This window comes from Schistocerca gregaria, chromosome 1, assembly GCF_023897955.1.
Source record: "Schistocerca gregaria isolate iqSchGreg1 chromosome 1, iqSchGreg1.2, whole genome shotgun sequence".
Taxonomy (NCBI): Eukaryota; Metazoa; Arthropoda; class Insecta; order Orthoptera; family Acrididae; genus Schistocerca; species Schistocerca gregaria.
This window is the reverse complement of record NC_064920.1, coordinates 141,156,288-141,183,603: the sequence shown is the minus strand read 5'-3', so window position 1 is coordinate 141,183,603 and position 27,316 is coordinate 141,156,288. Positions and strand designations below refer to the sequence as shown.

Sequence of the window (27,316 nt, the reverse complement as noted above, 5' to 3'; positions counted from 1 at the left end):
TAGTTCTCAAGGGTCTGAGACAAATTTCTTTGCCCCTGTGACATGAATTGTTGAAAACATTTGCTTTCATAATTGTGACAGTTAAGTGCAAAGCTCATTTGTTGTCTTCAAACACAGATATTTTCATAACTGTATAACTATTTTTATTTCCCATGTTTACAACAGTACAGTGTGGGTTAGTGTGACAGCATAGTAAAGACTTACTTGAATGCAAAGTAAACACTGCAGCACATGTTTGGGGATGTGCACATTTATGAAATTTAATCATTTTGGAGACTTGTTGTTTTTGTCCTTAACATGCTCAATTAATTAACTGTTGAAAGCTTACAAATAATTTTTAATTGGTTTGATTGATCTTTTAAGAATATGTTATTCAGTAAATAGTCGAGTCATGGATCACGTTCAACCATTACTTAGGCCTAGTCCTCCCCCCAACCCTATACAGTAGCTGTGTACCATTTTGATAGCAAAGTGTGGTTGTCTTTAGGTGTTGGAGATTTGTATGGTATTAGACATCATTCATACAAGTTCTCTTTTCATAACTGATTGTTGTAACTAGGTGAGATTGTTGCTTTCTTGGATTTTGGTATTGCAAATCCATTGCCTTCCAAATGGAGCCTTGAGCTATCATTACAGTGGACTGTTTGAGAAAGGAACAGCTTCAGTATGAATCTATGATCTGAAACCTTTTGGAGGATGTGGGCACTTATGAGTCATTGGTGCAACTGTAGGTGGTGGCTGGTGTTCCAGTACACCATGTGAACCTGAGGAAAATTTGAACCTTTTAAAAGACAGTGTTCCTTCATGTCATCAGATTTATCATATGCACACTCAAATTTTGCACTGGCTGTAGTGGATAGAGGACCTAGTTGTATTGCTACTGATTCCAAATTTCAACCCCTGATCAAGCAACTACATAGCAAAATACTTAGCTTACAAATTGGTTTGAGTAACATAGAGTGTGCAGGACATTGGGTTGGTAGGGAGGTAGATTCTGAGGTTGTCGAAATGGAGTTAGTTCTTCCAGATCCTGGGACTCAGGAGGTGGAGGATGCATAAGTGCCCTTTGCTCAGTTATCTAATCCTTTTGTGCATGTATTACATGGGGTAGAGCAGCTCAGTATCAATACTCAGGAGGAACAAGTTGAGTTTTTGTGGTTTATTGTTAAGTTAGAGGAGCAAGCCAGTGTTTTCCAGCTGTCATGGGAAACTGTTTTCTGGTTGCTATTATGTTAAGGGTCTTTGGTGGGGCTAATTGGGGAGGTCCTTGCAACAGGGGGTCCATCAAGGAGTTGTGTGCATGCGTACTAAGAGAGCATCTATTAGCCAGAGTTAATAGTGACCTTGTTAATGGACATTTCTATAGTGTTCAGGATACTAACGAGGGTTTGGCTAAGTATGTCCGTGGGGTGTGTACCGCTACTGTAGCCTTTGATTTGTGGCTCCTTCAGCTGGAAATTTTTGCCACTATCCTGCAAGGCATTAAGTCAGAAGATTCGTCTGGAGTCTTGCTTGCACAGCACCCTACGACTTACTGCAATTTGGATGATCTTGTCATTCTTGTGGAAGGAGTTACGCTAGCAAATCAGAGTAGAGGATACACCAGGGCATTGGTTTTAACACATGTGAATTTCCATCCTCTTTTAGTAAAAATCACACTATTAGAGAAAATTGTGACCAGCCTGGCCATCCTGCCCGACAGTGCTTGGGCTGATGTTAAACATGCTCCACACAGTTGATGCCACAGGAGCAGACAACAGGGGGTTTTCCTCTGTCATGTCTACTCACTCTAAGTCATTCAAAGTTGTACCTACTAATCCTATTCCCTTCCATGTACTTATATTAACAGTGAGCCCTTGTGTGCATTGCTCGATTTGGGTAGTAATGTTCTCTTGATGAGCCAGCAGTGGTACATTAGGTATCTTCACAGTTGTAAGTTTCCAGGTTGCATTTAGTGGGTTTTTCATGCAGAGCTGTTAATGGTAATGCCCTTCCTGTATTGGGATGTGTACAGGTCTTTTGTAATGTTGATGGGTTTTCCTGCCCCATAAGAATTTTGGCCACAAAGGGTTTGAATACTGATCTTTTATTAGGTTGTGATTTTGTGAGTAAGATGGGTCTTGTGTTGAGTTATGCACTTAATAGGTTCTACTTTGGTTTCCATCCAGAAGTGGAGTTTCCTTTGTGTCATCATCTAGCTAAATGGTGTTGTGTAGCAACCATAATAGTGTGATCAAGGAAGGGGCATTTGGAACCTAAACGGGCTCAAGCTCTCCTTATGGTATTGCGTAACTTCTCTGAGGTTCTAACCGATAAACTGAGTATTACCAGTTGTATAGAGTATAAGATTTTGTTGTCTATCACATTCTGGTTAGGCAGTTGTCTTATCAGTTGTTGCCTCTTACAATGACAATATTGCAGGAGTTGGTGAATAAAGTGCTCACAGAAGGCAATATACAGCTGTCCACCTTACCATATGCCTCACCAATATTCCTGATTCCAAAGAATAATGGAGGGAGCTTTAGGGAGGTTGTTGATTATCAAGTTCTTAACCACAATGTGATATTGGAGTCTGCATTCCTTCCCAATTTGCAGGGGCACTTCTTGTGATTTTTGAGGCCCATTATGTTTTGGTAATTGACATGAACCAGGCATATTATGGAATTCCCTTATCTGAGTAATCAAAGCTGGCCACCACCTTTTGTACAGGTTGGAATCTGTATAATTTAATCAGGTTCCATTCAGGTTGTCCACCAGAGCAGCAATCCTATCAAGGTTACTTGATTCAAGACTAGGTGATCTTAAATTAAAATATGTCTACAATTAATTGGACAATCTTGTTATTTATAGTTCCTATTTACAGTTCCTACTTTGATCATAATATTCAGCAGTTTGATCATTATATTCAGCTTTTGTGTTTGATTTTGGAACAGTTGAAGGGAGCTGACTTCATAGTGAAGGTGACTAAGGTCACTCCAGCTCGTAGGGAGATTTCCTTTCTTGGACATTTGGTTTTGGCAGACAGTGTTACAATAGATCAGCTGAGGACAGGGGCCATTTATAGCTCTAATCCTCCAAAAATAAGAAAGGAGTGGCGCATTTCAATGGGATGACCAACTATTTCTGGACATTTGTATCCAGATTTTCCAAATTAGCAGCTCCTCTGAATCTTTTGTGCAAGAAATGAGATCCCTTTGTGTGGACAGGCAGCCAGCAAGCTGCCTTTGTCTCTTTTTTATGGTTGCCTTAAGTAAAGGTCCCATTTTGACTGTACCTGGTTTTAACTTGCCCTTCATCTTTCAGACAGACACCACCAACTCTAGAGGACTGCCATTCTTCTTCAGGAGCAAGAAGATGAGCAAAGGCTGTTGGTCTACATTTCCCGAAGTTTATTGGCATCAGAGAGAAAATATTCTACTTACAAACTGGAGGCACTTGCTGTTGTTTCTGCCCTTGAAGAGATTTAAATAATATTTGGAACACTGAGAGTTTATGCTCTCAGTTGGGTTCTGGCCGATCCTTGTAAAACTAGATGCATTGCATGATGGGCAGTCAGGATCTGCTCCTTTTGGTTCAACATGCCCCATATAAAAGAGTGTGAAAACAGTGTAGCCAATGCTCTGAGTCACATGTTTGAGGTGAAAGAAGAAGAAGAGTGTTCTCTAGGTATCGCCAAGCTGGTGGAGCAGTAGGTTAATTTCATTCTTACCGATATTCCCGCACTATTTTGCGATTTGGTTGGGCATCAAGAGGAGGACCCCAAGCTGGAGTGTATGAGGGGGCAGTAAGAGTCTGGCCAGTCAGTCCCAGGGTGTGAGTAGAGGAGAAATATGTTGTGTTGTAATGCAGATCAGGGGCAGGAGGTGGAAATCTGCCTTCCAGCCATGTTGACCCTGGCAGTATTTAAGTACTCTTGTAGTTCAGCGGCAGGAGGCCACTATCTATAAAATCCAGAAGTCCCTTACCCAATGGACATTGTATCAATATTATGAGAGGGAAACTCGCTACTCACCATATAGTGGAGATGCTGACTTACAGGTAGGCACCACAAACTCACGCAAATGCAACTCACACACACGACTGCAGTCTCAGGCAACTGGTGGTTTCAGTTGCCTGAGACTACAGTCATGTGTGTGTGTGTTATCTTTTCATGTGAGTGTGTGTGTGTGTGTGTGTGTGTGTGTGTGTGTGTGTGTGTGTGTGTGTGTGTGTGTTTGTGTGCATGTGTGTGTGTGTGTGTGCGCGCACGCGCTTATATGTGTGTCTGTTGTTGACGAAGGCCTTAATGGCTGAAAGCTATAATTGTGATAGTCTTTTGTTGTGCCTATCTGTAACTCAGCATCTCTGCTATATGGTGAGTAGCAACTTTCATTCTCATAATACTGTTACATTCCATTCTGGATTTTCTTTTGTACATTGTATCAAGATATTTGGAGGATGGTTGCTTTGTCAGGACTGTCAGATGACCAAATGGAATCCTGATGGGTGTACATCTACATCTACATCGTTACACTGCAATTCACACTTAAGTGCCTGGCACAGAGGGTTCATCGAACCATTTTCATACTACTCCACCATTCCACTCTTGAATGGCATGTGGGAAAAAGGAATACATAAATCTTTCCGTTCAAGCTCTGATTTCTCTTATTTTATTATGACAATTATTTTTCCCTACATAGGTTGGTATCAACAAAATATTTATGTATTTCAAAGAGAAAGTTGGTGATTGATATTTCGTAAATAGATCTCGCTGCAAAGAAAACCGCCTTTGTTTTAGTGACTGCCATCCCAACTCGCGTATCATATCAGTGACACTCTCACCCCTATTGTACGATAACACGAAACGAGCTGCCCTTCTATGCACTTTTTCAATGTCCTCCGTCAATACTACTTGGTAAGGATCCCATACTGTGCAGCAATATTCCAGCAGAGGACAGACAAGTATAATGTAGGCCATCTCTTTAGTGGGTTTGTCACATCTTCTAAGCGCTCTGCCAACAAAGTGCAGTTTTTGTTTTTCCTTCCCCACAATATTATCTATGTGGTCTTTCCAAATTTAGTTGCTCATAATTGTAATTCCTAGATAGGCACCACAAATTCACACAAACGCAACTCATACACACGACTGCAGTCTCAGGCAACTGGTGGTTTCAGTTTCCTGAGACTACAGTCGTGTGTGTGATGGGGACTACTTCAATCTACTCAAGTTGAGACGCCATTGGAAAGCCTTTTTATTGGTTACATCGGTCCTCTGTGTCATACCCAAGGTGGGTACTGATATAGTTCTGTCATCGTTGAAGGGTTTACCAGATTTAGCTGGTTGTTTCAGAGTAGGGGCATTATGGCTACACAGAGTATTAGCCACCTGAGTAGAATTTTTACTTGGTTTGGTCCCTTCAGAGTTCTGGTTAGTGATAATGCTGCTGCTTTTACTTCTAGGGAGTTTAGTAACTTTTGTTTCCACTCTGGGGTTAAACATGTCATCACTATGCCCTGTTATCTCCAGCCACCAATTGTGGAATGAGTCAGTCGTAATTTGAATCCTCACTTATTGCCTTCTACTCTGAGTATCAACCTAATTGGGACTGTATGTTGCCCTTAGTAACATTAAACATGGAACCTGTCAGGCTACTCCCACTTCGCTTATGTTATCTTATCCCTTGATTTTCCCTTGGCCAAACTGTGGTAGATATAAGTCTGTTGCCCAATAACCCCACTGCTGAGTCTATCAGCGATGTCTGATGAAGGGCCAAGGCAAACATTCAGCGCACCTATTAGCATGGAATCAGCATAATGCAACAGGGGGCATTGTCCAAGAAACATTCAAGTTAGGGATGTAGTCATTGTAAAAAATGTTGGGGTAGTGATTCACGCAGTAAGGTTCCTAATAAGTTGTCTCCCCATTTTCTGGGACCATATAGAGTGTTGGAATTCCCACTCGTCAAACTCAGGTTCAAGTAAGAAGACAATGGAGATCAAACTTAGAGTCCATCTGAGTTAAGTCAAACAGGTTCAGAAATAGTTGAAGGTTTGTAAACCCTCAACCGGGGTTTCAGTTTAGGGAGTGGGCAGGTTGGGGGTGGGGGGCGGGGGTGGTGTGGAGAGGAGATTGAGGATACTGCGTTGAACGGTCACAGTATTCCACGTGCCATCTTTGCCTCTGGAAGAGGGCATTCCATCTTGACGTAAGCATGTGGCAGTGTGAAGAGTGAGGCAGGTACTGGAGTAGGAAGGGCTCTTCAGGATTGGCACATTGTGATTTGAGCTGTTTGAGTTCTCTATCAGACAACAGGACTTAGGTATTCTGCTTGGGACCGTGTCTCCAAGAATAAGTTTTCATCCTGTTGGCTCTGGAGAACACGAGGTGGCCGAAGCTATTCCTACTGTGAAAGTCCATGGTTGCGGTGCCTTTGTTAAGAGGGAGGCATGCCATCTTAGAACTATGGTGAGGTACCTTACTTCTGTTGAGTGATTTTAGGGCACAGCATTAGGTTCACAAAATGTTCCTCTATATTGACTTTCCCAGTGTTGTCATCTGCTTATGCGCCTTACCAACCTTCATGACTATTTGAATTCTAAAAATATGGACTGAATCTTCCTGCTTGTTTAAGTATCGGTCATGGGTATGTTGAGTGGAAGTTCAGGAGGCCTCCATATGTTTGTACCAACTGCTTATTATACCAGCATAAATTTGTGATTTTCTGTCATTAAGGTATACTGCGTTTTTACCTTCTCATACGTGATAGCTTTGTGGAATTTGATTTAAGTTACCTCATTTATTTCTGTGAGTGGCTTTGATGCTTGCCAGTGACTTGTTAATTCTGGGAGAAAGGGGTTTATAGCATTTAAAGTACTGTCTCCTAATGTAATCAAAATTCATCTGCCAACTGTGTGCATTCATTCAAATCTTGTTGATTTTCCATAATGTATGGCAGCCCCTAGTTACCATTAAGCCATCAGGTGCAGTCTTGAAACAGAATTTCAGTTGGCAGCCAAATCTGATTATCTCCTTGTTGAGATCTTGGTGAACATCCAGTAGTAATGCCCTGGTTTTTTCTTTTCCGTTCTGTTCTTTTTTTTCTGTTAGTAGTGGAGGGCTTGATATTTGTCCCTTTATTGGTATGTTGGTCTGTAATTACACTCACAGCCATACTGTGTTCAGTTACATGGTTCAGCAGTTAAAGACCCCTTGCTCGATAATACTAGCAGTTACTAGCACCACACACAGAATTGTCTCAATTATCTGGGAGCTATGTATATCTGATTTATGCCAAGTAACCACCTTGGTGCAGCCAGTTGGATTCTAAGGTTGTGGGTTGCACTGCCTCTGCAACAGTACTCACGTGGGCAAAAAGAGAGAGAGAGGCAGACAGAGAGAGAGACAGACAGACAGAGAGAGAGAGAGAGAGAGAGAGAGAGAGAGAGAGAGAGAGCTTGGCACAACATTGTGCTTGATGTGAGTTGTTGAAAATATTTGCTTCCATAACTGTAATAGTTAGATGTAAAGCTCATTTGTTCTCTTTGAACATAGATATTTTCACAACAATGACAACATTTTTTACTTCCTACATTGTTAATGGTACAGTGTGGGTCATTGTGACAGTTTATTAAAGTCTTACTTGAACGCAAAGTAAACACTGCAGCACTTGTTCGAGGATGTGCATGTTTATGAAATTTAACCACTTTGGAGACTTGTTGTTGTTGTTGTTCTACTTCTTCTTCTTAACATACTCAACTAATTAACTGCTTAAATCTTACAAGAATTTTTTTTAAACTTGGTTTGATTGAACTCTTTAAGTATAAGTTGTTCAATAAATATTTTGATCTTCAATGATGTTCAATCCCTACTTAGGCCTAGTCCTCCCCTCCTAGACAACCTCACACAGTAGCTGTGTACCACATGCATTATCTATAGCAATAAATTTAAGTGACTGGAATACTCACTAGTAGGTCACTAGGGCAGAGAATTGGCCAAGAAAAGGTACACCCTGTTTATTGTAATTTACTAACTTTTGTGACATAGTGAGAAGTGGAGGGGAGACCAACTCCATATGAGTTTGCGGGTTTAAAAGGTTACTGCACCTCCTGTATCCACTTGCAGGTGCAGAACTTTACGAAAAACCACAACATCAGTGAGAAGCTTATTTGGTGCAAGAGAAGTAGCCAATACAATTTTTATGTCCATATCCACATCAGGATCATTGTGCTGAATTTTTGAATTACAAACAGAAGCAGTGTGACCTTCTTTGTTACAGTTATGACAGGTAGCCCAGCAATTTGATTAGCCTGGGTGCTCATGGTTAATGAAACAATAGGTGCAGGATGGGAGCATTGAACATGTGCATTGCTGCTTACTGGCCTGTTAACTTTGTTGGTGTGGCTGCTGCTGGGAGTGAGACCTGTTGACTTAATGGTCTGATTGTGTGTGGAATGCTGCAGCTGTGTCTTCTCCTTGTGAACTATCTGAAGCTTGGCTCAGAGAATAGAGTTGAATTGCTGATATGCCACACCATGACTCAATTGTATATTAAAATTGAAGAAACTGCAAAAAGGTGGGAATTTAAGGAGATGGGACCTGGATAAACTGAAAGAACCAGAGGTTGTACAGAGTTTCAGGGAGAGCATAAGGGAACAATTGACAGAAATGGGGGAAAGAAATACAGTAGAAGAAGAATGGGTAGCTTTGAGGGATGAAGTAGTGAAGGCAGCAGAGGATCAAGTAGGTAAAAATATGAGGGCTAGTAGAAATCCTTGGGTAACAGAAGAAATATTGAATTTAATTGATGAAAGGAGAAAATATAAAAATACAGTAAATGAAGCAGGCAAAAAGGAATACAAACGTCTCAAAAATGAGATCAACAGGAAGTGCAAAATGGCTAAACAGGGATGGTTAGAGGACAAATGTAAGGATGTAGAGGCTTATCTCACTAGGGATAAGATAGATACTGCCCACAGGAAAATTAAAGAGACCTTTGGAGAAAAGAGAACCACTTGTATGAATATCAAGAGCTCAGATGGAAACCCAGTTCTAAGCAAAGAAGGGAAAGCAGAAAGGTGGAAGGAGTATATAGAGGGTCTATATAAGGGCGATGTTTTGAGGACAATATTATGGAAATGGAAGAGGATGTATATGAAGATGAAATGGGAGATAACATACTGCGTGAAGAGTATGACAGAGCACTGAAAGACCTGAGTCGAAACAAGGCTCCTGGAGTAGACAACATTCCATTGGAACTACTGATGGCCTTGGGAGAGCCAGTCGTGACAAAACTGTACCATCTGGTGAGCAAGATGTATGAAACAGGTGAAATACCCTCAGACTTCAAGAAGAATACAATAATTCCAATCCCAGAGAAAGCAGGTGTTGACAGATGTGAAAATTACCAATCAGTTTAATAAGCCACAGCTGCAAAATACTAACACGAATTCTTTCCAGACGAATGGAAAAACTAGTAGAAACCGACCTTGTGGAAGATCAGTTTGGATTCCGTAGAAATACTGGAACACATGAGGCAATACTGAGCTTACGAATTATCTTAAAAGAAAGATTAAGGAAAGGCAAACCTACGTTTCTAGCATTTGTAGACTTAGAGAAAGCTTTTGACAATGTTGACTGGAATACTCTCTTTCAAATTCTAAAGGTGGCAGGGGTAAAATACAGGGAGCAAAAGGCTATTTACAATTTGTACAGAAACCAGATTATCCTCATTTTGCTTTTTTTGATGTTCATCTTATATCCTCATTTCAAGACACTGTCCATTCCGTTCAACTGCTCTTCCAAGTCCTTTGCTGTCTCTGACAGAATTACAATGTCAACGGCGAACCTCAAAGTTTTTATTTCTTCTCCATGGATTTTAATACCTACTCCGAACTTTTCTTTTGTTTCCTTTACTGCTTGCTCAATATACAGATTGAACAGCATTAGGGAGAGGCTACAACCCTGTCTCACTCCCTTCACAACCACTACTTCCCTTTCATGTTCCTCGACTCTTATAACTGCCATCTGCTTTCTGAACAAATTGTAAATAGCTTTTCACTCCCTGTATTTTACCCATGATACCTTCAGAATGTGAAAGAGAGTATTCCAGTCAACATTGTCAAAAGCTTTCTCTAAGTCTACAAATGCTAGAAATGTAGGTTTGCCTTTCCTTAATCTTTCTTGTAAGATAAGTCATAGGGTCAGTATTGCCTCACATTTCTACAGAATCCAAACTGAGCTTACCCAAGGTCAGCTTCTACCTGTTCTTCCATTCGTCTGTAAGGAATTTGCGTTAGTATTTTGCAGCTGTGACTTATTAAACGGATAGTTCGGTAATTTTCACATCTGTCAACACCTGCTTTCTTTGGGATTGGAATTATTATATTCTTCTTGAAGTCTGAGGGAATTTCGCCTGTCTCATACATCCTGCTCACCAGATGGTAGAGTTTTGTCAGGACTGGCTCTCCAAAGGCTATCAGTAGTTCTAATGGAATATTGTCTACTCCCGGGGCCTTGTTTCAACTTACGTCTTTCAGTGCTCTGTCAAACTCTTCATGCAGTATCGTATCTCCCATTTCATCTTCATCTACATCCTCTTCCATTTCCATAATATTGTCCTCAAGTAAATCGCCCTTGTATAGACCCTCTATATACTCCTTCCACCTTTCTGCTTTCCCTTCTTTGCTTAGAATTGGATGTCCATCTGAGCTCTTGATAAGCATGCAAGTGGTTCTCTTTTCTCCAAAGGTCTCTTTAATTTTCCTGTAGGCAGTATCTATCTTACACCTAGTGATATATGCCTCTCGATCCTTACATTTGTCCTCTAGCCATCCCTGTTTAGCCATTTTGCACTTCCTGTCTATCTCATTTTTGAGCCCTCATCGTTTTACCTACTTGGTCCTCTGCTGCCTTCACTATTTCATTCCTCAAAGCTACCCATTCATCTTCTACTGTATTTCTTTCCCTCATTCTTGTCAATTGTTCCCTTATGCTCTCCCTGAAACTCTGTACAACCTCTGGTTCTTTCAGTTTATCTAGGTCCCATCTCGTTAAATTCCCGTCTTTTTGCAGTTTCTTCAGTTTCAATCTACAGTTCATAACCAATAGATTGTGGTCAGAGTCCACGTCTGCCCCTGGAAATGTCTTACAATTTCAAACCTGGTTCCTAAGTCTCTGTCTTACCATTATATAATCTATCTGAAACCTTCTAGTATCTACAGGGTTCTTCCATGTATACAACCTTCTTATGCTCTGTGCAAAATTCTACCAGGTGGCTTCCTCTTTCATTTCTTAGCCCCAATCCATATTCACCTAGTACGTTTCCTTCTCTTCCTTTTCCTACTGTTGAATTCCAGTCACCCATGACTATTAAATTTTCATCTCCCTTCACTACCTGAATAATTTCTTTTATCTCATTATACATTTCATCAATTTCTTCATCATCTGCAGAGCTAATTGGCATATAAACTTGTTCTACTGTAGTAGGCATGGGTTTCGTGTCTATCTTGGCCACAATAATGTGTTCACTATGCTGTTGGTAGTAGATTACCCGCACTCCTATTTTTTTATTCATTATTAAACCTACTCCTGCATTACCCCTATTTGATTTTGTATTTATAACCCTGTATCCACCTGACCAAAAGTCTTGTTCCCCCTGCCACTGAACTAAACTATTTCCCGTTATATCTAACTTTAACCTATCCATTTCTAACCAACCTGCCCGATTAAGGGATCTGACATTCTACGCTCCGATCCATAGAATGCCAGTTTTCTTTCCCCTGATAACGAAGTCCTGCTGAGTAGTCCCGGCCCGGATATCCGAAAGGGAGACTATTTTGCCTCCAGAATATTTTACCCAAGAGAACGCCATCATCATTTAATCATACAGGTAAGGTGGGTATGCTCTTTCATCCAGAACTAAACGAATGATAGCACCTCCCTCCATCTAATCAGCATAAGGCTCTTTAAGCACATCAGATGCAAAATGATAAAGACTACTTAACTCATGGAGTTTCACTGCCAATGCTCTATAGGACTGATGTGGTTGCTTCCTACAGTGGTAAAACTCAACCTAGGGTGCAATAACATGGGTGCGCTTATAGCAGTATTTTGAAAGAAGTTCACACATTTGGTCAATCATTTAAGGAGCAGATCCTGTAAAGGTGTGAACTGATATAGGACTTGATACACTTTTGGTGATATCTATGAAAGGAACAAGCCACGACATAAAATAGTGTCAGTGATCCGAAAAGCTTGAAGTGTTGTTGCAGATGTTTCTTGTATGTGTCCCATTCCTCAATGGACTCATTGCATGTAAAAAAGGGAGGCAGGTAAATCATGGGGCCATGGAGGACAAAACAGCAGATGACACAGATGAAGGAGCATGCTGACTACACAAAACAGAAGCCAATGATTGAAATACATGAGTCTGATTGTTCAGCACCTGCAACTGTTGCTGCAATGTCATGCTTGCTGTTCAACCACCAACATAAAATGTTCTCTGTAACACTATCAGTCATCATTGGAATAAATGGAGGTCCTACCAGAGTAGAAAGTTGTATGGAGAACAGAACCACACTTGTTGTAATTAGGTATAAATGCAACATGACCAACAGACTGAACACAACTTTATTCCAACAAAGCATTAACAAATTGAACATAGTATATAGTAGCCTTACATTATCTATTTGTGGTGTTTACAACTTTGGAATGGGAGTTTTGCCTGCAGTATTTCTGGTTTCAGTTGCCATATCTATCAATGCTTTGGTTGACTCATTAGCTTCCATATTAGGTGCAATTAGTTCATTCAGTTTATTAATTGTAATCTAGATCTTACTTTGTTTAGCTTCTGTTCGTTGATGGATTGGAATACTCTTTCCTGATCGGTGTTTGCTTTATTATCTAGAGGAAGTCTAAGCCACAACCTTTTATGATCAGAATACCTAGTTTAAGTGTATTAGACCACATAATGCCTCTGGGAATACAGACAATTCACAGTTTCACTTTCTTTACATTCTTTCTTTATTTTATGGGTTTCTGTAATAGAGGAACTGTTCACCTATATTATATTTTGTCTAAATATAGCTTGTGGGATAGGAAAAAGCTATGTAACTATTAGTACATAATATGTTCCCTTATTTATACAATATAAATATGATAACAGTGCATGTTGTGATAGTGCCACGACATTTAACAGTGCCGCCACGACAGTACGCACAAACGGCGATAGAGGCGCTCCGCAAATCGGATGAGCGCGGGAGCGCCACCTAGCTACGAACGGCACCGGCCGCATGTCACGGCACAGCAATCGAATACGAGAGACTGAGTTGTAATCATGTGATCAGCTATTGTTTCTAAGAGAGAGTGTGAAAATCCACGCAATTATAGTGATTAAAGGTTATAACACTTTTTGGCGACGAGGTCGGGATATTTTCACCGCGTTGTGGATTTGAGTGTTCGTGACGAGGCAGACATGGAACAGCTTATGCAAGCGCTCATTGAACAACAAACACAGCTGACGGCAGCGATTCAGGCGTTGTCGATGTCGCTTACTCATCGTCTGTCTTCCTCTTCTCCGCCTCCATTCCCTCCTTACGACGAGGCCGCTGAAGACTGGGAGAATTATGAGAAGCGTTTGCGGCAACACTTCTTGGCTTTCGGCGTTGTCGACGCTCCTATGTGTAAGTCGTTATTTCTATCTTGGATTTCCCCTCGGGTCTATCAGCTGCTATCTCAGTTAGCCCCTCTGCGGGAACCAGCCTCCCTGTCCTTCCAAGAAATGTGTGACTTATTGTCTGCCTATTATCGAACAAACACCCACGTCGTTGCCACCCGCGTGGCGTTCTACCGGTGTCGTAAACAGCCCCATCAATCTTACCGGGCTTGGGCGGCGGAACTACACGGCCTGAGTAGGAAATGTCAGTCTGTCACGGACACTCATCACGAGTCTTATGCTCCTGATAAAGAAGTTCGGCAACGTGCCCTACAACTGCCAAACCCGTCGTTGTCGGAAGTTCTAAGCATCGCTCAATCCTTTGAAGTGTCTCACGCTGCTGGCGCGCAAATAGACGCGTGGTGTGATGTAGGCGCTGTACAGTCAACTCTCGACAAGGACAATTTGCCTGTTGCACAGGAGAACGAGATGTGGCGGCGGTTCACTCGCGTAAACAACGCCGCGTTGGGCCGCAATGCTCGCAGCGAAACCAGGAACCACAGAAGCCGGTTCGTTCCGCGCTTCCTTCTTGCCCCCGTTGTTTCGTACAGCACGACAGGGCAGCGTGTCCAAAACGTTGGGCCATGTGTAATTCATGTAGGAAAAAAGGCCACATTGCTTCTGTGTGTCAGTCCCATAAAGTTCCTGTCGACGAGGACGAGGCGTCGGACATGGATGTTCACTGTGTGCTTTCTCAAACAAATAAGTTGTTTGTTACTGTTCGTGTTCTGAATAAAGACATCCGCATGCAAGTGGACACTGGCTCTGCAGTAACTCTCATTAATTCTCGCACGTATTTGGCGTTGGGCTCCCCTCCTTTGTCTCCTGTTACAGGCAATCTGAGGACTTATAATCAGCAAAAAATTCCTATCATGGGCCAGTTTGATGCTTCCACTGCCTACAAGTCTGTTGTTCGGCCCCTCACGTTTTATGTGGTGGATCATGCGGGCACTGAAAACCTGTTCGGTTATGATGCTTTCCAGTTGTTCGGGTTCTCTATTGATGATGATGTGCACCTCATATCTGAGGACATTCCGTATCAACAGCTGGATGGATTGTGTTGTGAATTTTCGTCCGTGTTCTCTGCTGGTCTGGGTTGTGCCAAGGATTTTGCAGCCCACATTACTCTTAAACCTACGGCTCGCCCTAAGTTTTTCCGGGCACGCCCTATTCTGGTGGCGTTGCGTGCACCTGTCAAGGCTGAGCTAGACAGGTTAACAGCTTCAGGGATTCTCCTTCCGGTTACCTCCAGCGAATGGGCATCGCCGATCGTGGTGGTTTCTAAACCAAACGGGAGTCTGCGATTGTGTGGTGACTTTAAAGCCACTGTCAACGCTCAGAGCCTCATTGACACTTATCCTATCCTCTTCCTCGTCCTGAGGAGTTGTTTACCAAGCTCGCTGGGGGCCAGTTCTTTTCCAAACTTGACTTATCGGAGGCGTACCATCAGTTGCCGTTGGACGATCCTTCCAAGGAATTTCTCGTTATCAACACTCCTTGTGGGTTGTATCAGTACCAGCGATTACCATTTGGCGTCGCTAGCGCACCGGCCATTTTTCAGCGGTTTTTGGAACAGCTCACGGCTTCCGTTCCCGGCTGCATAAACTATCTGGATGACATAGTTGTCACGGGAGCCTCCACTGCGGAGCACCTTCGTAATTTACGTTCACTGTTTTGGGTTTTGCATTCGGCTGGGTTGAGGTGCAATCTGGACAAGTCACAGTTCTTCCAACCCTCCATTGAGTATCTTGGTTTCCACTTGTCCCGTGAGGGCATACGCCCTCTCCGTGAGCACGTTGCGGCCATTAACGCTCTACCCCCGCCGTCTACGGTCAAAGAACTTCAGGCATTTCTAGGCAAGAATGCTTATTATCACAAATTCATTCCATCCGCAGCAGCGGTAGCTTATCCTCTGCATCAGCTGTTACGCAAAAACGTCCCCTTCTGTTGGTCTGACAAGTGTGAGCAGGCTTTTGTCCGCCTGAAGGCTCATTTGCAGTCGGCGCCTTGTCTTGCCACATTCCGTCCGGGTCAGCACTTGGTTCTGGCGACTGACGCGTCACAGTATGGCCTAGGGCCTGTTCTCGCCCATCGGTATGAGGATGGGTCGGAACGACCCATTGCCTATGATTTCCAAGACCCTCAACGAGGCACAACGGCGTTACTCTCAAATCGAAAAGGAGGCGCTCGCTATCATTTATGCTCTAAAAAAGTTCAGCGTTTTTTTGTATGGTTCTAAGTTTCACCTCATCACCGACCACAAACCGCTGGTCTCTCTGTTCAGCCCCTCGGCGTCACTTCCGGATAAGGCAGCTCACCGCCTGCAACGTTGGGCCTTATACCTGTCTCGTTTTCATTATGAGATTCACTATCGCCCCACGGCCCAGCACGCCAACGCTGATGCATTGTCGCGATTGCCGATGGGCCCCGACCCTGTTTTCGATCGTGATGAACTCCTCTGTTTCCACATTGATGAGGAAGAATGTCGTGCAGTCGAGGGTTTTCCACTTACAGGTTCGCAGGTCGCGTCAGCTACTGCGCGGGACCCGGTCCTGCGTCGGGTGATCGGTTTTGTTCAACGAGGTTGGCCGGACAGGACCGGGGGCCGGGCATCGGATCCCCTTCGCAACTACCATGCCTTGCGCCTTCGTCTGTCTGTTCGTGATGGTGTTGTTCTTCTGGCCACGGATGGCGCATCTCCACGGGTTGTGGTGCCAGCCTCTCTTCGCAAAGATGTTCTCAAACTGTTGCACGGAGGCCATTGGGGTATTTCTCGGACTAAGTCCCTGGCCCGCAGGCACGTTTATTGGTCCGGCATTGATTCGGACATCGCCCATATGGTTGCTGCATGTGGCCAGTGTGCTCAACAACTGGCGGCACCTCGTACAATGCCCTCTCCGTGGCCTGATCCAGCTCAGCCATGGGAACGGGTGCACGCCGACTTTGCGGGCCCCTTCCTCGGTACTTATTGGCTACTGTTGATTGACGCCTTCTCGAAGTTTCCATTTGTTGTTAGATGTCCGTCGCCCACCACTGCGGCGACAACGCTGGCTTTGTCCAAAATCTTTGCGCTAGAAGGTCTTCCATCCACGATCGTCACAGACAATGGCCCTCAGTTCTCTTCGCAGGCCTTCCGTGATTTTTGTACTGGACAAGGGATTCATCATGTTACCGCACCTCCCTTCCATCCGCAATGGAATGGGGAGGTCGAGCGCCTTATCCGCACTTTCAAATGCCAGATGAAAAAATTCCTTAGTGATTTTTCCACAGATGACGCCCTGCTGCAATTTCTGAGTTCTTATCGCTTCACGCCTCTGGGTGATCGCAGCCCTGCTGAACTCTTGCATGGCCGCCAACCGCGCACTCTACTGCACCTGCTTCACACTGTCAGGCCTTGTACTGTGTCCCCTAGTGCGGGAAAATACTCGGTGGGCGCCGACGTGTGGGCACGAGGATATGGGTCTCGCCCTAAATGGATTCCAGGGGTGGTCAAGGCTCTTCGCGGCCGCCGGCTTTGTGAAATCCGTATGGGCGACGGCACGGTTGTTCGCCATTACGACCAGATGCGCCCACGAGTGGTGGCCACGCCTGTGCCACCGCCCCATCCTTCGCCTCCACCAGCCCGAGACGCCAGTCCTGTCGCTGCTGCTGATCTACCGTCCGTGTTGATGCAGCCGCCGTCGCTGCCGCTTCCAAGTACTCCGGAACTGGCCCCAGTCGCGACGCCGCCTTCTCCGGGACCCATCTCGCTGGAGCACACTCCCAGGTCAATGACACCTATGGATGCTGCTCCGGAGTTTTCACCCATCATCTCATCCAGGAGGCACGTTCCATGCACGAGCTTCCGTCCTGGACATTTTCGACCATACTCCCGTGTCTCTGCGCGGGATCTCCTCGGGGCCTCACAAGAGGCCATGGATGTCTCTGCGCTGTCCATGTCTCCAAGGAAGTGAGTGTTTATTTTTTTTCAAGGGGGAAAAGTGTTGTGATAGTGCCACGACATTTAACAGTGCCGCCACGACAGTACGCACAAACGGCGATAGAGGCGCTCCGCAAATCGGATGAGCGCGGGAGCGCCACCTAGCTACGAACGGCACCGGCCGCATGTCACGGCACAGTAGTCGAATACGAGAGACTGAGTTGTAATCATGTGATCAGCTATTGTTTCTAAGAGAGAGTGTGAAAATCCACGCAATTATAGTGATTAAAGGTTATAACAGTGCACTTGTTGAAAATACTAATTATACAATTTTACCAACATTTGTAGTAAAATTTTGGAGCTATCCCACACTGATCTGCTCTATATTATTATTTTTGCTAGTACCAATATGTGCTGTCTATCACTCAAGACATCTGAGTGCCTGCTACTACACAAAGGCTATGGCAAATAGTACTATTTTGACATCTTTCTCTCTCTCTGATGCCTCCCCCTCCCTTCTCCCACATTCTCCCCTCTACATCTTTGTCTCCCTTTGTTATTTCATCCTCCCAACAGGTGAGTGCATCTCATCCTGTGGACTGAGAAGCCTAACCTTTCTTTTTTTAGAAAAAACTTCCCGACAGGACAGTATATGTACTTTTTTGTATGTGTTTATCAACAGTGCTTACATTTTTCTGAAGGTAAATACTGTCTGCAATTCTGTATTTCAATTTTACAGTTTTTTGAGATCATTTTCCTTTTTGATATAATTACTTTATTTTATTTTTATTTTTTTATTATTATTTATTTATTTATTGTTCCATGGGACCACATTAAGGAGAAGTCTCCATGGTCATGGAATGAGTCAATACATGAAATTATAACATGATTGTAGAAACAGATAAAATGAAATGAAATATAAGAAACATATTCAGGCGACAAGTCATTAGTTTAAATAAAGAAAATCAAGAATATAACACGGAATTTGCTTAATTTTTTAGCTCTTCCAGGAGCTCCTCGACAGAATAGGAGTGAGCCATGAGGAAACTCTTCAGTTTGGACTTAAAAGTGTTTGGGCTACTGCTAAGAGTTTTGAGTTCTTGTGGTAGCTTATTGAAAATGGATGCAGCACAATACTGCACACCTTTCTGCACAAGAGTCGAATTGCATTCCACATGCAGATTTGATTTCTGCCTAGTATTAACTGAGTGAAAGCTGCTAACTCTTGGGAATAAGCTAATATTGCTAACAACAAACGACATTAAAGAAAATATATACTGTGAGGGCAATGTCAAAATTCCCAGACTATTGAATAGGGGTTGACAAGAGGTTTTCGAACTTACACCACACATAGCTCGAACAGCCCGTTTTTGAGCCAAAAATGCCATTTTTGAATCAGAAGAATTACCCCAAAAAAGAATACTATATGACATAAGCGTATGAAAATATGTGAAGTAGACTACTTTTCGTGTTGAAATGTCACTTATTTCAGATACTGTTCTAATGGTAAATAAAGTGGCATTTAGTTTCTGAACAAGATCCTGAACATGGGCTTTCCACAACAGCTTACTATCTATCCGAACGCCTAGGAACTTTAACTGTTCCGTCTCGCTTATAATATGCCCATCCTGTCTGATTAAAATATCAGTTCTTGTGGAATTGTGAGCTATAAACTGTAAAACCTGAGTCTTACTGTGATTTAGCATCAAATTATTTTCCACAAGCCACGAACTTATTTCATGAACTACAGTATATGATAATGTTTCAATATTACACACAAGATCCATCACTACCAAGCTGGTGTCATCAGCAAACAGAAATATTTTTGAATCACCTGTAATACTAGAAGGCATATCATTTATATAAATAAGAAACAGCAGTGGCCCCAGCACCGACCCTTCGGGAACGTCCCATTTAACAATGCCCCATTGGGACTGAACATCACTACCACTCTCAATATTGCGGAGAATTACCTTCTGCTTTCTGTTCTTAAAGTAAGAGGCGAACAAATTGTAAGCTACTCCCCTTACTCCATAATGGTCCAACTCCTGCAGTAATATTTTGTGGTCATCACAGTCAAATGTCTTCGTTAAATCAAAGAAAACACCTAATGTTCGCAACCTTTTATTTAATCCATCCAAAACCTCACAGAGAAAAGAGACTATAGCATTTTCAGTTGTTAAGCCGTTTCTAAAACCATACTGTACATTTGACAGCAAATTGTGTGAATTTAAATGCTCCAGTAACCTTGTATATACAACCCTGTCGGTAACTTTAGCAAACACTGATGGCATAGGAATAGGTCTATAATTGTCAACATTATCCCTGTCTCCCTTTTTATAAAGCGGCTTCACTACTGAGTACTTTAATCGGTCAGGAAACTGACCACTCCTAAAGGAAAAGTTTCAGATATGGCTAAGTACTGGGCTAACATACATGGAACAATACTTTAGTATTCTGCTAGATACCCCACCATATCCATAAGAGTTCTTGGTCTTTAGTGATTTAATTATTAACTCAATCTCCCTCTTGTCAGTATCATGGAGGAGCATTTCAGGTAACAGTCTCGGAACACTTTTTTCTACACGTGCTATGTGATTCCCTGTTGGGACTAGGTTTCTATTTAGTTCACCTGCTATATTCAGAAAGTGATTATTAAATACTGTATATATATGCAACTTAACAGTAACATGGACATTCCCACTACACACTGATTCTATATCCTCGACCTATCTCTGCAGACCAGCCACTTCCTTTACGACTGACCATATAGTTTATTAAAAACAAAGATTCCAAGACTTACCAAGCGGGAAAGTGCCGGTAGATAGGCACAATAAAAAAACACACAAACACACACACATATTTTGACCATATAGTTTTAATTTTATCCTGAGACTTAGCTATTCTATCTGCATACCACATACTTTTTGCCTTCCTAATAACTTTTTTAAGCACCTTACAATACTGTTTGCAATGGGTTGCTGCATTTAGATTGTGACTGTTTCTAACGTTTTGATATAATTGCCACTTTGTTCTACAAGATATTCTTATCCCTTTAGTCAGCCACCCAGGCTTCCTATTTGTGCTAGTACCCTGTTTTGAACGTTCTAACAGAAAGCAACTTTCAAAGAGCACGAGAAAAGTCTTGAGGAAAGCATTATATTTATCATCTACTGTATCAGCACTATAAACATCTTGCCACTCTTGTTCCTTGATAGGTTTACAAAAGTCTCTACAGCAACTGGATCAGCTTTCCTAAAAACTTGGTAACTATATTTAACACGTGTTGCAGCACAAAAATCTTTTAGACTTAAACTTTGTGCATCATGATCTGAAAGGCCATTCACCTTTTTGCTAACACAATGCCCTTCTAGTAATAAGGAATGAACAAAAATATTGACTATGGTTGTTCTACTTTTCCCTTGCACTCTAGTTGGAAAGAATACGGTTTGCATAACATTATATGAATTAAGGAGGTCTACCAGCATCCTTTTCCTTGCACAATCACTTATACAATTAATATTGAAGTCACCACATATAACTAACTTTTTGTATTTCCTATAAAGTGAACCAAGAACCTCCTCTAGCTTTAGCAAAAATGTTGTGAAATCGGAGTCTGGGGATCTATAAATAACAACAGTAAGAAGTTTAGCTCCACTAAATTTAACCACACCTGCACAACATTCAAACAACTTTTCAGTGCAGTACTTTGAAACATCAATTGACTCAAATAGGATACCATTTTTCACATACATGGCTACTCCCTCACACCGCAAAGAGCTCCTCGAAAAGCTGCCAGCCAATCTGTATCCTGGTAAAGGAAGCCTCTGAATTATCTCCTTTTTTAAGAAGTGTTCAGATATACAAATAATTTCAGAGTCAACATCTGTAAGCAGTTCACTGACTTTATCTCTAATACCCTGTATATTTTGATGAAATATACTAATTCCCTCATTAAACAGATACCTAAGCTTTGTCAAAAGTGGTTTCTTTGTTAGAGAGACTCCCCTTAAGCAGGAATACCTATCAGCTGACTTCAATCTAAAAAAGATACAGCTCTAACACCCACAACTACCAGAATTTTCCTATGAGTGACCCCACCACCCCCACCTACGCTGTCACCTATAAGCTTTGTCAACCTCCCCTTTCCATACCTGTTGAGGTGCAGGCCATGTCTAGTGAAACCCGCCCTGCTGATAGACTCCACCGACACCACTGAAATGTGACTCATGCCTTCTGTCATCAGTGCACCCCCAAGTCTCATGTTATTACGCCTGACGGCTGTATTAAGATGAGGCCGATCGTGATGCTGAAACAGTTCCACGAAATGCACATTCGTGTTGCCAGTCTGAGTGGCTATCTTTTTCCAGGTCACCATCTATGTCACACTCCCCATCCCTATCAATACTATTACCAGCCCCACCAACAATCACTACCTGATCCTCTTTAGTAAAATCCCTACATAACCCCCCTATGTTAACAGTCACCTGAGCCAATCCTGCATTAGGCTTCACAATGCTGGTGACCTGGTACTGACTCCCCAAAACTTCCTGCAACTGCTGGCCTACACGTCTACCATGAGAACTACATAACAGCAGAACCTTCTTCTTTCTCTTAGACTTTGCAACTGTCCTAGCCACCGTAACTGCTGAGGTCTGCTGCATACTACCTACATCTACAGCTACTAGGTATTCCTCTCCAATAGACTCTGACAGTTGGTCATATCTATTACAAACACCAATAGTAAAACTATCTGAAAATCTCCTTCTCCTAGCAGATCTCTTGCCAACATCCAACTCCCATTCCCCAAGCCCCTTCTCCCTCCTCATCCTATCTAGCTCCTCCTGTGCGTTTTTCAACTGCACCTGAAGGGCACAGATCTTACGCTCCTGCTCCGCTATCAACTTACTCTTGCTACATAACCTGTAGTTCCAGGAGAGGATCTCACCAGAATGCCCACTGGCTTCCCCACTGCAAACCCCCATTGAAAATACTTCGAACAAGTCTCACACCGCAATCCACTACTCACGAACCTACGGCAAAGCCCACACTTCTCACTCATGAAAAACATTCCAACTAAGCTGTACAACACTGGAAATCTATATTATTTTTCCTAATGTACACCACATACTGTCCAGCAGACTAAGTCTTAACTATGACTTTACAGTACCAGAAGAAAGTGATATAATACAAGCACTAAAATTTCTTATTATTTATTAATTGTTAATGGTTTCAACAGAACTAGAAACTAACGGTCTGTGGGAGATCCTACGGAATAGCTAATTGATCCACACTTAACTATTTTTTTTAAAAAAAGAATTATAAAACTATTCTACAATTCCCTTGAAAATTATTTTTTCTTGGGCATTATCAAACAATGCAAAATCCTCACCTCTTGTTGCTGTTTTTGTTTAATTCTCTCCCTCTCACGTGCTGCACGCTCCTGCATTAACTTGCGAAAATACCACTCCTCATAAACAGCTTTAGACAACAGTTCACGATCTGTTGAGTAAAAAAAAAAAAAAATGAAAAACTTTAATGGTATCTCTCACAATACTTTCTATGTTCCAAATATATGAAAATCATCAACAAATTGTATGCTTCCCTTCAAATTTGAAACTATTAAATCTAAGTCGGGTGATGCTGAGGGAATTAGATTAGGAAATGAGACACTTAAAGTAGTAAAGGAGTTTTGCTATTTGGGGAACAAAATAACTGATGATGGTCGCAGTAGAGAGGATATAAAATGTAGACTGGCAATGGCAAGGAAAGTGTTTCTGAAGAAGAGAAATTTGTTAACATCGAGTATAGATTTAAGTGTCAGGAAGTCATTTCTGAAAGTATTTGTATGGAGTGCAGCCATGTATGGAAGTGAAACATGCACGATAAATAGTTCGGACAAGAAGAGAATAGAAGCTTTTGAAATGTGGTGCTACAGAAGAATGCTGAAAATTAGATGGGTAGATCACATAACTAATGAGGAAGTATTGAATAGGATTGGGGAGAAGAGAAGTTTGTGGCACAACTTGACCAGAAGAAGAGATCGGTTGGTAGGACATGTTCTGAGGCATCAAGGGATCACCAATTTGGTATTGGAGGGCAGCGTGGAGGGTAAAAATCGTAGAGGGAGACCAAGAGATGAATACACTAAGCAGATTCAGAAGGATGTAGGTTGCAGTAGGTACTGGGAGATGAAGAAGCTTCCACAGGATAGAGTAGCATGAAGAGCTGCATCAAACCAGTCTCAGGACTGAAGACCGCAACAACAACACAACAAATCTATTAGATGAGGCTGCTGTTAATGACAATGAAAATTCTTATTTTTAGCTGAATTTATCCAGAACAATTCTTTTTCAAAGAAAATTTAGTATTAGTGAAAAGTGTATAGTGAGTAGCAGTAGCAGTATTTATTTTTATTTATTTATCTTACAGCTCGAAACACGTATTTAACATGCATGGACAATGTTACAGTAATTACATTTAGATTATTGATGCACAATATATATAGATTACATGCTATTAAGTAAAAGATCAATTAAGTATATTTAACATAGAATTCCTGAGGTCAAATGATGTCAGCACCATACTGTATGGGCACTTCAATGTAAGCCATTTTTTAACTCATTTTTAAAAATTCTACTGGAAAGCTGTTTCAGGTTGTTTGGCAGAGAATTATAAAATATTGCTCCCTTAATGAATGGGGTATTTGTTGTTAGATTCAATCTTCTGCTCACCAAATGAAAGTTTGATTTGTGTCTTGTATCGTAATCATGGATTTCCATATTCCTGTTTGTCACTTTTTTGTCTTTTTTCACTAATAATATTGATTGAAAAATATGTACTGCATAGATAGTCATAATATTAAAATTAATAACCAGGTTTTTGCATTAAGTTCTGGGTCTTACTTTAGCCATAGTTCTTATTACTCTTTTCTGCAATACAAATACCCTTCTTATATTGTATTGGCTACACCCACCCCACAGTACAATTCCATAAGATACATGGGGATACACCAACCCAAAATACGCTATTTTTATTGCTTCAGTATCTAGATATTGAACTAATCTCCTTAGAAAATGCAGACTATATGTTATTTTACCACAGACACGATCTATTTGCTGATTCCACAAAAGTCTGTCATCTATATATATCCCCAGAAATTTACATTCTGAACAGGTATTTTCCTGAATGTCCGCATTTACAACAGTATTTTTATTTGAGCCACTTGTCTTAAAATAAATTAAATTAGTTTTGTTAATATTGACCTTCAAGTTTTCTTTTTCAAAATGTGTTTGGGTTTTCTCAACAAAATTCTGTACCACTGAATTTAGGCCATCATTACTACGTGGTGGTTGCGGTGGTGTTGGTGTAAGCAGCAGCAGCAGCAGCAGCAGCAGTATAATGAGAAGAAAGAATGCATTTCCTTCTCTTTGAAGTACACATTAAATAATGCCCTGGTCTCAGAGATAAATATACATTTGTGAAATGGACTTGCAGGTATATTAATAATTTCAGTGTGCTTGCTCAAATGAATACTGTAGCAGTAGTAGTAGTAGTAGTAGTAGTAGTAGTGGTGGTGGTGGTTGCGGTGGTGTTGGTGTAAGCAGCAGCAGCAGCAGCAGCAGCAGCAGCAGCAGTATAATGAGAAGAAAGAATGCATTTCCTTCTCTTTGAAGTACACATTAAATAATGCCCTGGTCTCAGAGATAAATATACATTTCTGAAATGGACTTGCAGGTATATTAATAATTTCAGTGTGCTTGCTCAAATGAATACTGTAGCAGTAGCAGTAGTAGTAGTAGTAGTAGTAGTAGTAGTGGTGGTGGTGGTGGTTGCGGTGGTGTTGGTGTAAGCAGCAGCAGCAGCAGCAGCAGCAATATAATGAGAAGAAAGAATGCATTTCCTTCTCTTTGAAGTACACATTAAATAATGCCCTGGTCTCAGAGATAAATATACATTTCTGAAATGGACTTGCAGGCATATTAATAATTTCAGTGTGCTTGCTCAAATGAATACTGCAAACCTGGTTTATTCTTAATTGAAATAGTATACACAATCCTGTGACAAGCGACCTCCATAAGTTTGTTTTTACTGAAAAGGCATACATGATCCACAGTGTTATGCAATAATAAATGATTTTCATAAGTTTGTTGTCCTCAATTTGTGTATAGTTGATGTTTTCATCACCAGAAGTGCTGTTGCTGTTATTTATGTAATGATGATTTTGCAGTCAGGAAAAGCATTTTGAATAATGAAATTTTGTGAACAGAGACTGCTGTGACAGTGTGCAACAATTTCAAACTAACTTTATAAATACTCACCTCAAAGAAACTTTACATCATTTGGGGCAACAGTTTTGAAACACCTTATGTCTTTGCAATAAAGTCTTTGTCACCTGGGACATTAAGGGAGACAGTGGAGAAGATCCCATTTGCACATGTAAGGAGTACACAGAAACTAACAATGTGAGCCAGTTGAAAAATTAAGAGCAACATTACCTGCTAAAAAAGAGGGGATCCAACCTGTAAGTTACACAAATCATGGCTCACTCAAAGCTGAAACATGTGGACAAGTCATAGTACATTAGTGTCTTCTTACAAGGGGATCATCAGATGTGTAAATAACGGATTTTGATGGGTCTTGGATATGTTGTAGAGGGACACGCCCTGAGTACAAAGCTATTCACATTTTTTGTGATGGGCCTTGGTTTTCGAAAAAATTGATTCTGAAGTTCACTGTGCACTGAATACACTTAATGTTAGCCATGTTCCAACCAAGTGAATGTGGCACTGTGGTTAAGGGCTACGCTATCACGCTTGAGGTACTGTGTTTGGGCACTTTCCATGTTCTTGATTTTTTAAAAATCAGACTAGTCCAACATTTTTCCATTTTATTTTACAGAACATCAAAATTGTGTGAAATTATTAAGAAGTTTAAATTTTGTGGGCTCGCTCAAACAGAAAGCAGACTGTCCACACGGACATCTTGTGCAAACTCTGTGTATTGTAACAGTGTATCAGCTTGGTCACTGCCTTTTATTTGGCTACAGCAATATAATTTCATAACACACAGAGTTCATACGGACAGTCATCTGTGTATTATGAATATGTATTGCCGTGATCAAACAAATGGCGATGACCTAGCTCCTAAACCACTAGTTTGCATTTGTCTTCAATATTCGTTGCTCAGTTTGCATTGTTAGTGCTGTGTGTGTTTGAAGAATATGGTGAAATGGACGACCCAAGTGTGTCTACAGAAGTGCAGTCAGAAGAAAATACATCAGAGGTAGAGGAGTTGAATGAACTATCGGGATGCGAAATCACTAACACCAACAAATACGCCAAAAAGTTGCTCATGATTTAAATCTTCTAACAAATACACCACCCAGCTTGATCTCTGCTAATTCAACGGCAATTGGCAATGAGATACGTATCACAATACAAGACTTGTTGGCCAGGAGACAGATCATCAATGGCGATGAATTAATAAACATCGACAAAGAAGATGAGGTGCACGAGTATGAGGCAGTAAGTTTCATTTTTGTATGGCTGTTCTCTTTCTAGCAGATGAATTTACATAATATAAAGCAACTTACTTTGCAGTATATGGGAGTAGAGGGAGATGGCAATTTCATCGCCGATGAATTGACACATGAACTAGCAGATTATATGCCTCTATCCTACAAAGAATGAGCAGTTGCTCTTAC

At 41.6% G+C, this 27,316-nt stretch overlaps 1 protein-coding gene across 2 annotated transcripts in view; it reads right to left on the bottom strand.

The window, feature by feature from the left end:
• LOC126334892 (calponin homology domain-containing protein DDB_G0272472-like) overlaps positions 1–27,316 on the bottom strand; it is a 146,428-nt gene that overhangs the window by 69,076 nt on the left and 50,036 nt on the right. For both annotated transcript variants that reach the window (XR_007564784.1, XM_049997597.1), the window contains exon 4: positions 23,003–23,112. Coding sequence is in view for 1 of the 2 variants with exons in the window: in XM_049997597.1 (XP_049853554.1) it covers positions 23,003–23,112 (110 nt within the window). In the remaining variant the exon portion in view is untranslated. The remainder of the gene's footprint in view (positions 1–23,002; positions 23,113–27,316) is intronic.